The sequence below is a fragment of the Bombus impatiens genome, unplaced genomic scaffold (genome assembly GCF_000188095.3).
Source record: "Bombus impatiens unplaced genomic scaffold, BIMP_2.2 scf_1055, whole genome shotgun sequence".
NCBI classification, from domain to species: domain Eukaryota; kingdom Metazoa; phylum Arthropoda; class Insecta; order Hymenoptera; family Apidae; genus Bombus; species Bombus impatiens.
Genome location: NT_177474.1, coordinates 142,357 through 157,850, shown reverse-complemented (window position 1 = coordinate 157,850; position 15,494 = coordinate 142,357). Strand labels below are relative to the sequence as shown.

Here is a 15,494-nt window from a genome sequence, read left to right as displayed (position 1 = left end):
GACCGGGACTCGGACGACGGAATCCGCTCCTCGGTCTGCCGTTCAACGGCAACGTCACGGATGATTCGACGCTGAGAAGTAATTGCCTTTAAAAATCGCTTCAAATTTTACACGAGGTGTCTCTAGCACGGGCCGACGTTCGATGGGTGAAGAGATCGAACGATGAGGTGCTGCGGGTGATCTCGTGCTTTTACTTGGCGCCGGGATAGAATGCTCTTTGTGGCTTGTTTCGATGTTTTGTATTATAGTTGAAACGAAAATTATGCCTTTGATTTCTATGAAATTCAATGATTCGAAATACGTTGAAAAATAAGATCTACGATACGTTACCTTGGTGTCAAGGGTTGAATAGGTGTCGTCGGTTCCAGGCGTATCCTCGGACTCGATGGACGTGACTCCATCGTCTCTTCGATATCCAACGCTTCGGTATCCATCGAGGAACGTTGCTGGTGCTGGAGAAGCAGAAGGTGCCTTCTCCTCGAGGACGGTGTCAAAAGAGCCAACGAGTCAGCCTGTAGAACCGTCGCCTGTGACTCGTTCCAAATTCCGTCGCTGTGGTCCCTCGTGACGTCGTTCGTTAACGAATCGCTCGATGCGAACGGAGATGTGAGCATGCCGGTGATACTAGTTCCAGGGCCGAAGAGTAGCGGGCAAAAGCTGCTTTGACGTAGTGGCCGTGTCGGCGACACGTAGTCCTTGGGACTCTGTAAAGTCCTTCGTGGCGCTGCAATTTTAAGCGTAATCAAGTGTCAATCGTGAGTACAAGAAGATACAAGTTTCGATTGAAAATGTTACTTAATCCGAGTTTATTAACGTAAAGTGTGTAATAAATTTTCAGTACTTCGATCGTTTTAAAATTCATCGAATACGGCCATTTAATAAGATTTCGAAGAAATCGGGTCTGAATATTTTAAAAAGAAATAAAATCGATCAAAGGCACTGTTGCATCAGGATTTGTATCCTTTATTTGCTGCACGATTTGTTCTGCCAGCCAACTCGCTGACCCATACTTTCATCTTAAACCCGATATTTCAACTGGCTACCTCTCACACTGCAAATTGCTTGAAAAATTTGACGGCTTTCGAACGTAGGTACGTAAAACTCATAGCTTGAAATTGGTCGAAGGTAACAGGAGCGTAAAGGCAGAAAGAGCGACTTAATTTTTGGAAAATCTCCCCAAACAACGAACAGACGAAAAGAATAAACTACGCAGGAGTAGGTAGATATGAGGTTGAAGTCGATCTATCCGTACATCTGATCAAAAATTTGCATTTTCGCATTCCTGATCCTTCGCACATTTTTATAAGTCAGTCTATTACGCTCAGTCTGTTACGATATTGTTCTGTTTCGTTCCTTTCATACAGATTTTACTTCAACAGTCATAGAATTTTCAAAATATGTTACATAATTCAAAGAATTTTCGTTTGCAAACGTCACACGGTGCAATTTCTTCGAAACTCCTCGCGAGTGCATACATAATAAAAACATAGATCACATTTCGTACCTGATACTGCAGTCGGCGAAGTGGGAGACGTGGGAAGCGACCTCGGTAGCATAAAATCATCCGACGCCAAGCCTTGCACGCCATCCTCCAATGACACGCTTCTCTTACGGAACAGCCCTCGCCGGATAAGATTTTCGTGAAATTCCTAAAATAATATGCGTCGTACATTTGTACGCGTGATGTACATATCGAGAAAGAACATCGCGGTGACGCTACGTGAAGTGGTTTTTCCACTGAACCCTGACATTCCCATTTTTTTTATTCTTTTCCACTTTTCCGACCCTGGCAAACAGAAGAAAAATACAAGTTCGTTCGACGACTATCGATTTCTAGTCTCCTCGAGTTTCCAAGCTTTAAAGTCTTTGAGTAAGGTCGATGATGGGAGCCTGAGTAGCCCTCCGGCGTCCAAACTGGGAAATTTGCTAGAATTTTTGACGTCAGAATGATCGAAACTGTCGAGGACCGAATAAATATGATATTTTTCAAGAGCTTTACATGCCGCGTTGACAGAAAGTGTTTCGTTATTTTTTGAAGGAAATTGAAGCTTTTTTTTTTTTTTTTTTTAATATGTAGATATTTTTGGAAAAATTAATACCGATCTTCGTTAAGAAGAATATCATCTGTGTCACACGCTAACGTGTACCCAATCGTAAGACTGAGTGTTAAAATCGACAAGATCGTCGAGAAGTAATCGAGATCTTGCTATTATTTCTAAGGAGGCGATCAGACATTTTATCTTCGCTTTAAAAAGTGGCTGTATATGTTCGAATGGGAAAAAAGTTACCGTTTCGTTCAATTAAAATAACTTTTCTCCGGGCTTGTTGAACCGTGATCGATTAGAATTCAAGCACCTTGCACAAAGCAGCGAATTCTTAAAGAACTTTTAATTAGTTCTACGATCTTTCAACGAAGGAAAAAGATACATTCAGTGGAAATATTACGAAAATTTACCCTTAGAAATATAACCGAGGATTAAAGAGTGTTACGTGAAGTTAGCGAGTAAAATATTCCTCGAGAAGAAGTACGTTTACCTCGATAGCAAAGAACAAAAACGACAGTCTCGTTTCATAGACTGCAATTGCAGTTGGATAAATTTTAAGAGCTTCGGTTTAGTTTTAGATAATCGGCAAAGTTTCCTTAATGGTTTCGAAAATTTACGCCCGACCGACGTTTGTTGATAGGAAAAAAGGGAACTAATTAATTAGGATAACAAAGGAACAACGATCTCGATTTTCTAATAAAAAGCTTTTTTAATAAAGTGGATCAAGGGTGAAAAAAAAAAAAAAAAAAAAAAATCGAGAAGCAAATGAATTATTCAAACGAAGAGGTAGAGCCGAGTAGACGATCATTATCCAGGCGAAAATTTTTTTTAAATTCGAGCAATTAAGGCGGAGAAAAGTTTCGAAAGTGCTTAAATTCAGGATGCACTGCACACGTTATTAACTTTAAAGTTCGATTTAGCTCCGAGGAAAGGGATCAGAAAAATTCAAGCTTTCGGTATTGAAATTTAGTTGGACTTGGAGTTCGTCGAACTTTTCGCCTCCTCGTTGACTTCGCTAATGTCTTCCTATCGAGAATCGAATATTTGTCCTCTTGACTCGAGTTTCAGTATCCTGCTTCGAAATTAGACGTGGGTAATATAAAATTACAATTTTTTCGTTTGGAGGACTAATTTTTGAAACAAAAATAGCCCGAGCAAATTGATAGTAGGATAATGTGGTATTACGTCAAGGAGGAAAGGGTCATGCGAAAAATTCGATAAATAGAGAGATTGGAAGATTTCGACGTAGCAGGAATAGAAATTGCACTGGCTCGGAGATTCAAAATGCTTCTGTAGCAGTTATCTCGGTGTTCCATACTGCGTTGTGCTTCCATACAACGGTAGACGAAAGAATATTGAAAGAATTGCGTTCGATACGTGATCGTTGATAACAATTCTTTAACGTGGCTCTATCCAGCTTTCTCAAACTACTATCGGAGACATTGCATTTCGATAGCGATAGTACTTGGAATACCGTGCGACGTAAATTTATCTGCATGAGTAGCAAAACCATATTTATTTCAACCGAGACCATCGGGAATTCCGTGCATTACGACTTAATGTCAACCGAATATAAGAAATAGAAGAATCGAGAGGATACTTACCTCTTCGGGATGATCCTCTTGGGGCGAAGCGACCCTGAGCAGGGACAGATCCTCGGGCGTCGAGGAGAATTGGACGGTTGCTCTGACGGTCCTGCCCCACGAGTCCTGATGATTCCTCCTGCACGTATGAGGGTAACTTGGCTCGCCGGCTTCGCCGATCAGCTCGCGTCTCTCCACGCGAATTTCACCGTCTGAAAGAGTCTTCTGTAAGGGCAGGAACCTTCGTGTCGTCTGGGACATACGATTGAGAAGGGCGCGAGCGTCCGGCGAGACAGGCGCCGGCTTAAAGTCTATTAGGATCTCCTGGTCGTCCAAATCGACGGATCTTCGATGACTCAAGGACTGTAAAACGAAAGAGAGAACATGGCATTTTATCAAGAGAGTGATTAACGTGGATTCTATTCGGTCGTCCTGGAACTTTTATTGTTTTTTTTTTTTTTTTTTTTTTTTTTTTTTTTTTTTTTTTTTTTGATGGAAGAAGGAAAAAGGTTGGGACAGAGGTTTTTGGTGTTCGAATGGTTTCGAGTGTTTTCTTCTTTTTCTGTACTCGAATGGAATGTATGTGTCGTATCGATATCTCATGTACTGTGTTGCGGTTGTCGTTTTATCTTTCGGTTGCGTTATTTAAATAGAACTTTGTTTTTCTCTCGATTTTACTCGAACAGAAAACTTTTCATTCTTTTTTTCGTGTGATATATATCGTTGTGCCAATGTTCGATTTATCGACGGATTATAATTTTGTTTCTTTTGTATGTGCGTGCATTCTTTGCGATGTAACGGATAGATTTCATTTTGTCGGGGAATTTCTTATTGTTCGGTAAGATTCATGTGTACAAATTTGAAGTATGTAAAGATAAAAGAATAGAATATGTTTCAGTGAGGTATAATTAAAGTATAATTGGCGTTTGAGGAAACGCAAAGAATGCAACGACATGTCTATGTATGAGTTTCTCTGTTTGGGAGTAGTAAACTTACGTCTTGGTGAATTTTTCAGTACACCTCGATAATCGTCGCTCCTTGGTTTTACTGTTTATCAAACTCGAGCCAGTAAAACGTTCATAAACGTATTGTCAGCCTTATGACGCACGACACGTCGAAAATAATTAGATCGTGTACCTTCTTCCGGCGAGTCTGTCCATGCCAGTATATTAATTAAAATCATATCGTCAAAGAGCGACGAAACACGAAATAACGAACAAACTGGAGGACGCGCACGCATTGGTGATGAAACGGTTCGAAACGTATAATGTCATAAAACGATGAAACATCGATCAATAAGTTAATATCCGTAACGACGTTGTGTGTTCTTTAATTACACTCCACTGACAAGCTTTCGCTCTTTCACAACGTTTATTTTATTAATCAGACGGTAATTCGATCACACTACCATTATAATTCATTATAATCTACTATAAATAGCGTTAAAATTTGATCCTTGCCCGATCTTCTGATTAATATAGCGTAAACGCCTGTCCACAGAAACTATTCGGATGATTTATGCGGGAAAAGCCTCGAAAATAAATCAGTTAATCCCGTGCTACTTTATCTAACGCGTTAATTGCAATTTTTATTCGTTCGCATGCGTGAACGGGATGGCCCGCTGATCAGCGATTTTTATCCGAATAGCAAATTGAAAAAAATTGCAGTGCAAATTAAACGTTACGCAAAATTTGGTCCAACTACGAAGGCAATGATTGCATAGACGTTAAACATTTATCTTGTATATGTTGCACGAAAATTCCACATGACAAATGGAAAATTTGTACAGAATCAAATTTTACTATGATAATCGTAAAATAACGTAAAACTCTGATTATACGTTTTGCTGTGGCACGCTGTGGGATACATAATTCTCTCGTAATTGAAGAATTTATGGTGCACACGCACACTGCAGGTTCTCGTGCATAAATTCGTCATTGATTGCAGTCGATAAATCGTTGATAGTTAGATATAATTTCGTTGAATTCGCAACGAAGGATGTATAATAACGTGTGGCAAAATTGCTAACGTTATTTTATTAATTGTTTTTATTCGCTTGCAGTTTCCATGTTATTCTCGAATATTACGATAAAATCGAACGGGTTTCTCTCTTTTTCAATCGTCACGACTTTCGAACGGCTCGGGTAACTTTAGTGTAGCCTCGCACGCGAATCCTATACGATTTACACTGTTCGAAATGTGAGCTTAAACTCGGTGAAAAAGCTGGATACACGTAAATCGGTATACTCGAGGATGGTCAGGTTACGTAGGAGACCGGCCGGAAAACCGAATCGTTGGCCGCCTAATCGATATCTAGTCTCGCTACTATCACAGCGGTGAGATTTCATACGTGAAATTGAATCGGATGGAACGTCGCCGAGAGAGACGTTTGATGCTACACAGAAGCAAGCAGGATCGGCGAATAATTCGGCAGATTTTCGAACCGGTTGCTTAACCACCGTTCGAAATTGGAATCTGTAATATCTTCGCTCTCTCTGAATCGAGAGTGGCGTCAAGTAGTACCCTACAGCGATTCGAGCATCACGAGCCGAGGCCGAGTCCTTTCAACCGATTCTGCTGCTCTCCAAGTAGCAGAATCAATGCGATTCGAGTCGAATAGCGCACACAGAGTGTACCGGCAATATTCCAACGCGAATCTAGTCAACAGCTGCCTGTATGATTGCTTCGCTATCAAAGGAATTTCCTGTCGGGCACTTTGCCTGTCGAGCATCGATCAATCCACGAGGACAAGTGGCGCAACACAGGACGAAAGTCGTTGCTCGAGAAAAATTCAATTTGCCACAGAGGCGGATCGAGGATCCCGTGTCCTCTTTGTCGTGGTTATATCTGTAAAGAAAAGATCGTAGGACGCCTTGCGAGTGTACTTTTCCCGGGCTGTTGGTTTAGACGTCACGTTTAAGGGAAAGTTTTCCTTTTTTTCTATGTAACTCGAAGCGATTTTCAAGCAAACTTCCCATGTATTTTGATACGTCGAGGAAAGCGTCCGCTAGCTTTTATAAAAGACGCGCGAAGAAAATATCTAAACGAGTTATTTTTATCGTCGAAGTTAGGAAATACGTATTGCGAAAATAAAATGCTTCGAATGTTGCGATGATTATCTCTCGAAGTACCATTTTTTTTTCTTCTCTCTTTTCTCGTCTCTCTTGCTACATCAATTAACTTTTACGAGACATCGCACGAGCTTATAAAAGCTTCGTATCTCTTCCGTTAAATCGCAAGTTCTGTTTAAAAAACCGTACCGTGGCACGACCTAATATTTCGCACGTTATTCGTTTGTGAAATATTCACGAGGCAGGCTGCAAAGAGCTGCGCAAAGTACCGTAACGCAGTAAGTGCAACCATAAAAAAGATCTTTGAAAGAAAATAGTTACTTGTAAACGAACATGGAGTATAGCTTGTAATGCGTTTAATCTAAGAACTGTAGAGAAATATCAGATCATTATCCGAGTTTAAAACGCAACGCTATAAATCAGATTGCAAAGTTCTGCGAGCAAAGTTTCGACTAACGAACAAAGAAATAGTCGAGAGAAATTAAGTTATACAGTAGGCGGAGGAAATAACCAGGACGATCGAGTTATACAGTGCATCCTGCGTTACAAGTCCGCGTCACATCTGTTTCTCGCCGAAGCTTAGAACACATTGTGCTGACGCGTTGCGAGCATTTAACTGGTTTATCGAATCACGATGACCTATCCAATCAATAGAATTCAAAGCGGGATTAACCGTGACACCGACTAATCGCCAAAATTTCACATTACTAATTTTTGAAAATTTCCAAAAAACAATACCTCGACTAACTCTTTTACCAGTTTTTCATTTAGGTCCCTGCAAAAAAAGGAAAAATGAAATTACACTGAAAAATATTCCAGAATTAACAAAGAACAAAGAGAATGTATAACCGTGACGACAAACAAAGTGACAAGCGGAAATAATACAACGAATTGCATCAATAGAAAGAACAATTTGAAGGGTGATAATTATATTTTAGTCGATAGCGATATTTCGCTCAATTTTTTTTTTTTATCGCGATCAATGTCTGTCGTATATCGCGGACAAATTCGATGTACTTAAGGCACCCTTTAACGTTCCACATTTTTCCACGACCCTTTAAATCCTCTTTCTCCCTTCCGCCTCGAGAATTATCAGAATTCACGTATGACGAAATCTCCTGTGGGATTCGCCGGTTTAAAAGACCAAGCAAATTCCATGGTAACCATTAAAACTTATAATGTATCGGGCTGTTACTCCATTTCTCAATTAGAAGAAGGTCGATATTAGATTCACGGCTCGATACACGTACTAAATTATCAAATTAAAACTAATAATTCATTTCGCGAATGAATAATTTCCATTTCCTGACTATAATTATACTACTATTAAATTCTGCAGTGCGCTGGTTAAGCTACGTGATAAATAAATAATTTGTGCGATGAATAATACAAATAATAATGAACAGTTAAACCTAGTTATATCTAATATCTCTCTGGTTCTACTCGTGTTACGTGAATTATAAACTTGTTCTCTATTTAAAATTTTCAAATTGGCCTCAAAGACAACATGAAAATCATCGTGATATTCTTGAAAGTCCGCAAGCGTATAAATATAGAAGCAATAAAAATTTATCGTCGAAAGTACATAGTAAAAATTCTCCTTAGAAATCTCTGCAGCTGATGTGCAGTAATAAACGCAAATGAGTTGACGCGTACGTCAACGTTCGTATGCCATTCGTAAAGTGGCTGACCACGAGTGCATCGCCCTCTTCGGATATTCCCACTCTCAAAGTTTATTTATTAAAATCAAGAGTACCTTGGTTACAAATTCTAGCGAATCGTTTAAAGTCAGGAACTGCAGTTTGGACACTGCTCGCTTTTATGAAGTTGTGATACAGGAAAAGAAAATTTGTAGATTCCTTTATGAGATTGGATAGAAAAGTAGTTAATTTTCCTAGAACTGATAACGTAAGTCTTAGGTTTAGCGTCGATCGAGCAACGAACCCTTATATTTCACAAATTCAATTGCATCGTTGTGACTACAAAAGGATCTCTATTATTCCACGTCTATTATCCAAATGTGCTACTATTCGAATCTTCCATTATCCGAATGCTGCATTATTCCAACTGCATATTTCCTTCACTGCTATGATATGAAATTACTATTGCGCACTTCTCCCTAAAGAGAAACGTATCGTATTAGCTGTTGACACAAAACGAGGGACAAAGTTAGAGTAGAGAGCGAGTTTCGGCTCTTAACTTACTTATTTGCAATTAATCGCGTCGTGAATTATAAAAATTTAAGATTGACGTTGTGCTTTCTGAAACACTATCAGGCCGTGAAGATACAGAATATGGTAAGCTACAAGTGACAAAACTCGCATTTGGAATGGATAATGGCTTTACCATCGCTTGTTTTTCCGCTCACCGTTTACAAATGTTGGACAAAATTTTATTTACCTATTAGATAATAAATTACAAATTAAAATAATATTTCAATTGCTAATAAGAATTAAATTTCTTATTTAAATTAAACTCGTCTAAACGACGCCAGAAATATTATTGAATAATCATCGCCAAACATTGCCGCTTACCGTTTTATATAGATAATCTTTGTATCTTCACGGCTTTAAACTACCTTTTCCCGTTCTCAAAATTCAATCTGAACAATTTCTCAAACGAAACCACATCGCAACAACGTTGCCAAAGACTCACATGGCTCATGATAGGTTCGGAGATATCCCCGTTGGTCAATGGCTCTTCTCCGAGTCCCTGAGGGGGTGGCGTATCGACGAGAAAGGGTGACCTCGGCGGTTCCTCGCTCTGCGTTCTGTGAAGAGGCTCGTGGTGCTCCGTTTCATCCTTTCCGTTTGCACCAGCCTGACCTCCGCCCAACGGTGTACCCAGTTGACCAGCCTCCGAGTAGCTCTTTGTCAGCTTCCTACCGTTGAACAGACCGTTCGTTTGCGCCCCTTGCGAGACCATCTTCACCCGGTGTATCGTCCTGGGGCTGAGGGTAACGGGGACTCGACCCCGGAACACGGCTGGAATCTCCGTCTGGGTCGCCTGGGTTTTCATCGTACCGCGCTTCGGTGGCTTCTCTGAAGCGAAATTCAAACTTAAGGTCATTTGTATTATCCGCACAGCACGTATATAGATATACACAGTGAAAGGTCGATTATCCGACGTGATGTAGTCCGGACCTCTCTCGGATAATACGGAAATCGTACGATCAAATCATAGAAAACATTTTCATGGTATAATATTCCGCAATATTCTATCGTATTTAGATTTAATTCGTCATGCGATCGATTGAAACTTTCATTAACTGCTTTTTTAACACCTCGTTATTTACACTTTCGTAGTCTTCGTATTAAAAATTGGGAAAAGATAAAGCTATGGTAAAGTTCAAAGCACGGATAATTCAGATTATGCAGAATGTTGGTTAAACAGGACTCGAAAAAACGAGACTGCACAGTATTTAAATGAGAAAACATTTTCATTCGATATTACATGCTTTTACGAATCGCCTTCTCTTGACTGACTGATCGAATGCCGATGTATATGTAACATGGATACTAGCGTCTGTGTCGGAATAATGCTACTGTGAGCAGCGATACCGAACCGTTCCATGTCGGGTACGATGAATATAAATCAACCTTAAATCGGCGAAATCGAAGGCTAACGAGTGCTCCAGTCCACGGAAAAGACGGTTCGGTCTTGACGGTCTCTGGAGGAGAGAAGGGAGAAAGAAAAGTGGAAGAGGGTGGAAGGAATAACGAGAAGCAAGGGACGTGAACGGGAGGTGGTAGACGCGACAGAAAGAAAGGTGGCGTTGCTGGAAAAGAGCTTTGGCACAGAAGGTAAATTTCTTTAGCTCCGTTCGACTTTGCTGCTACTACGTTTTTGTCAGCCCGAAGAGAGACTGGTCTGGAGATGTTGTTCGAAAGATATGGTCTGCTTGTTGTTTCAGATGTGGTTTGGGGAATTGTAAATGTTTTTGGTAGAGTTTAGTTTCAATGCACCTTTATTATGGAGGACGAGGAACTCGTGCTACATCCGAAATAGGTATAATAATTCATCTATTAAGCGTAGAAGAGGATTACGTGCTTTCGATAATTATGTCTATTACTTATTTCGTTATTTTAAATTCGAGCATAAAATGCAAGAAGCGATATCATTTAATTAATTGGAATGGGATATCGTATATAGTGGCGGATATTAACGAGAAGTTGAATGGAAATTACAAAATTATTTTGCCAGTAACACGTAACGGAATTTTCATGGAATATTTCATTTTCCATGTTTATTAAATGTTCAAACATTATTTAATTAAACTAGTCGATTTTTTAATCGGTCGGTGGAGAATAAATAGAGATAATCGAGCAAAAATACCCTGCGTATTTTTAATATCGTCCTTTTTTCCTTCGAGAGTCAGTAAGTAAATTAACATAATATAAGGACACTGGGTCGCGTCGTTCAGATTACAAATCAAGCAATTTCAACGTGCTTCGCGTATCTCGTTCCCAGACGTAACATATTCTTGCGAAAGTCGTCACGCGGAGACGAATAAGAAACGGATATCCTTCGTCGTGGAAATTACCCTAGTAATATAATTTACATGAACGCTGTAATTGGACGTTCATTAGGAATTAATCGAGGAAGCGAAATTAACGCTTTCACGTATCTTGGCTCCGTGTAACTCACGAATCGAATCTAATGTCAATGCGACGAGACTACTCGAAGCCGTTATCATTTCCTACGAGAGTTCAATATCGAGTCTCATTCGACCGACTATATTGGCAATTTGTTGGCTAATATTGGACTAACAGCCGGATCGAGGGCAACAAGTTAATACCTCATAAGAGTTTCAAGGTCCTCCAGTTTACCCTGTTATTCGAATATTTTGATTGAGGATAAGGGATTGATTGCGAAGTAGGTTTGGCTATTATGGCAACAAAATATTTTCAAAACGATTGCCTAATTTATCCGGTTAAATGTTATATTAAAATAATTATAAACTGTTTCATTTGAATAAATAAATGATTTTTTTCTTAATTATTCTACCATCGAACTATCAACTTTTACTATTTAATTATCAAATAATTTAAATCTCTATCGTTAAATAACTAAGAATTTGTTTGTTTAATCTCGATCCAAATTTCGCACGATCTCTCTTATGCGTATGTTCCGAAGTAGATATTTATTACGGATATCAAATCTTAGAAATTTTATCGGAACATCTTCACGGTAATATCGAATAAAGCTTCCCCTTCAAAAATTCAATTCCCGATCATTAGAGTACACGATGGAAATATATAACAGTCGGCTGAGAAATAAACTCAATCTATTTCCCGTAATACAGGCTAAAATATGGATGATCGCCTATTTGTAGATACCCCGTTCACGTCCATCTTTTTTTATTCGTCGTTTTATAGGAGAAAAATTGAATTTACGGTATTCTCTCGTACCTCTCGTAGTTCCGATCATGTCCTCAACATGCAGTATGTGTGTAACTATATTGCATTACTGTAGGAAAGAGAGCAACACCTCCCTGTTAACCTCTTCCATCGCAGAATTTCCATATCGTTTTACGATTTTTTGTTCCGAGAGGCATTGTAGCATTGTCTCTTCGTTGTTAATGACGATGTATGCGAAATATTATTTTTCTCTCCGCGACATTATTACGTAGAGAATATAATTTTACGACACCTATTTTCCACGGCTTTGACTGCTTTATATCGCAGTTCGTGCTAGAACAATAGAATTATTTCACTTTGATAAGCTGTTTCTTAATCACGAATGATTGGTGAAGTGTCATCAAGGTGTCCGACTTTCTCAAGATTTCCGTTCCAACACGAGAATTTCCGTTCGTTCGAGAACAAAACTTGTGCTCACGTTATCGTACATTGGGTTTCTCATAATCATTAATAAACGAAAGGCAAGCTCCTCCATTCTTAAAAACCTTTACAATATTGAAGACTCAAAGTTCTACGTGTCAGTTTTATTCTGAATTATGGCGAAGCCAGAGAATAAACGAGAAGAAAAGTTTCGTGCTGCTACTTGCGAAACGGAGAAGCGATATAGAATGAAATTTCATCGTTTAATTAATTTCATAATTAATTTAGATTCAAAATTAATGAATGATGGGAAAATATATATATGTATATAAAGCTTCAACACGAGTTAATAACGTTATTCAATAACAGAAAATTAGTTTGTTAAACTATCCTTGTGCATTTATGCTAGCACGCTACGCAATACATCAATATTTTCATAAAGTGCATTTATTAGCAATGAAATAATATACATATATTGTCTCGTACATGGACATATTAACTAAATATTACATTTTATTGGAAATTGGACACTTTAGTTGTACTCAAATATGATATTAATATTGGTAATAATATATAAATATGCGTATAATATAATAAGTATCGAATATAAAATGGAGATTTTTGATCCAGATGCAGAGGTGTTAATTAATAATTAAATTTCATATCAAAGAGAAGGAGGAAGAGCTTTATTAAACTGTTCCTCGAAAATTTCAGCTTCGGACAACTATTATTATTAATTCAGCTTCCTTAATTATACGAGTTCTAAATTTCATGGAACTTTTCGCTCGATGGTTCAGATGCGCTTGATTTCAGGGTAGAAAGATTTCAAACAAGCCGCATCCTATTGAAACGTTTTCTCTAAAGGGTGCTATTGTTCCAATCTACAGCCTTAGCTTTAAGTTACATCGTAGTGCCTATTTCGTTACATGGGGTAAACGTGTATGTGCTTCTGAAGGACCATCAAGATTGCACAGTTCGCGAGAAAAGCGAGATGCGAGTAAGCCGTAAAAAAGTATGAAAGCGTGAAAATTGACCTCCAAGGTGCTGTGCCGAGACTTGTAAAAAGTACGAGAATTTTCAATGAGACATTTTTATAGCACCGAATGCTACGTATTATACGATAAATCATCTTTTATATCATTCCATGACAAGCCACTCGATCCTAGTTTTGGTTTATTTCAATCACAATTACCAAACGCTCGAATTATTTCAATTAAAAGTTCGAAATGGAATAAACGAAAGTTTATAACGAGTGTTTGGGCATGGAAGCGCTCTTCCGAAAATTTCAACTACCATCAAATTTTCCAATCTAAAATTACTCTATCGCATAAAAAATAGCGCATCCTGATCTTGTACTATTGGACAAATTATATTACTTTGATTAATTAACTTTACGTACGGTAAATACGCGCATAGCGAGTTACGTTACGCGCAATTACTGCAGGCCACAGCGTTAATTGCTGTATTTGCATGAGGGAAAAGGGACTCACCAAGGACGATAACTCGGGTCTCGTTGGCGGCATACGGGTGCATCAAGGGTAAGGCCGAAGGAAGCATTGCGTTCTGTATCGTTGGCTGCGAATCTATAAGGCGTTCCTGGTTTTGCGGCCTCGGAGGGCTTCTGCTCCTTGGAACGTCAAACGACGTAAGAGTGTGCGATCTCGCGAAACTCACGTGTTTCGTTTTTGGTACTTGCGTGGTGGGTGGCGGGGGTGCTGGGGGCAATACAGGTCGAGGACCCTCCAATTTCGTCGATTCTTCGTCCTCTGGAAGCCATGTGTACCTATAACGGAGAACACTTTCAGAAGTTCGCTTCTCTAACGAAATAAAATTATTCGCGTATTATAAATATTCCCATATCTTTGTATCGTCTCTTTTCTTCCTTTTTTTTTTTTTTTTCTTGATAATTGTTCCGATTCCGAATATTCAAAAGTTTCATATTCATAAAAGCGCGCGTTGTTTATTTATTGCCCGAATCTACGTAAAACCGCATTCACGGGGAAATTTTATTCACATTATTGCAAATGTATACTACGATGTATACGATTCTCGTTGGAAACGAACGGATTGTTCGATTCATTTGAATAAAATGATAGGATACATAAAAGAATACAGAAAATCAGAAATTTCGTAATTAAACGATAAAGAGAAGAGCGAAATGTATCCGATTATTCGAAATGACAGAAAAGTATATTACGTAATAGTTTGGTTAGTGTATAGAACGTTGTTGCAATGGAACACAGAAATACCATTCGAGGTTTGCATTGTAATAACGAAACCGAATTTACGTCGGGGTGTGAGCGAAGTAAAGCGCGAGTCCGTGATAAAACGAACGAATCCATAACCAAAACATAATCAGATTAGTTTCGTGTTATTTGTTCGCGATCTTTACAAAGAGTCGTCGTCAAACACAACGCGATATTTTTTCCCAATTATACGAATTAGGGGGATGCCTCGTCTTGTAACAAAACTAAAAGCAGCAGCAAATGACATTACACACGCGCGTACGATGATCCAACAGGTGTCGCGGAAGAACGTTTCATAATCGCGAGACAAAGGATGGGGCGCTAACGATCTAAAGAAAGCACGTCGCGCTTTTTCCACCGGATGACATTAGGATAAAAGCACGCCGTTAGCACGGGCAGAACTTCCTTGCCGTGGATACAAGGCTTAATTAACCGGTTAGTCGATAGACATTTATTTCTGCCCGGGGACATCAAGCTTTTTATTTAACACGCGAGGGAGAACGCCATGCCACGGAGATATTGCCACGCACGCTGGTTACATTCTCATTTCCATTGTGTCGGCCAGAAGCCGATCCTCGCGTGTGACAGGTATTATCTTGGGGGAAAAGTGGGTGACGCCAACGTTGCTTCTGCGACACTGCAACAACGACCTAAATAAATTGCATTTAGACTGCAGCATGATGATCTCAAGGATGCGTAGTAATCTTGCTCCGCTCTTCTTTTCGCTCGGATTTTAATAAAATAAATCTCGTTTCCACTTATTCCCTGT

The 15,494-nt window shown here is 39.1% G+C and overlaps 1 protein-coding gene across 4 annotated transcripts in view; it reads right to left on the bottom strand.

Annotated features, from left to right (window-relative positions):
* Positions 1 to 15,494, bottom strand: part of LOC100744306 — a 60,252-nt gene that overhangs the window by 29,504 nt on the left and 15,254 nt on the right. For 2 of the 4 annotated variants that reach the window (XM_012391298.2, XM_012391299.2), the window contains exons 3-8: positions 13,970 to 14,262; positions 9,355 to 9,740; positions 3,650 to 3,991; positions 1,505 to 1,649; positions 331 to 724; positions 15 to 86 (exon numbers count right to left, since the gene is read on the bottom strand). In XM_012391298.2, coding sequence (XP_012246721.1) covers positions 15 to 86; positions 331 to 724; positions 1,505 to 1,649; positions 3,650 to 3,991; positions 9,355 to 9,740; positions 13,970 to 14,262 — 1,632 coding nt within the window. Of the gene's footprint in view, positions 87 to 330; positions 725 to 1,504; positions 1,650 to 3,649; positions 3,992 to 9,354; positions 9,741 to 13,969; positions 14,263 to 15,494 lie in introns of all 4 variants that reach the window. The other 2 variants (XM_033323493.1, XM_033323494.1) reach the window with 2 other exon arrangements.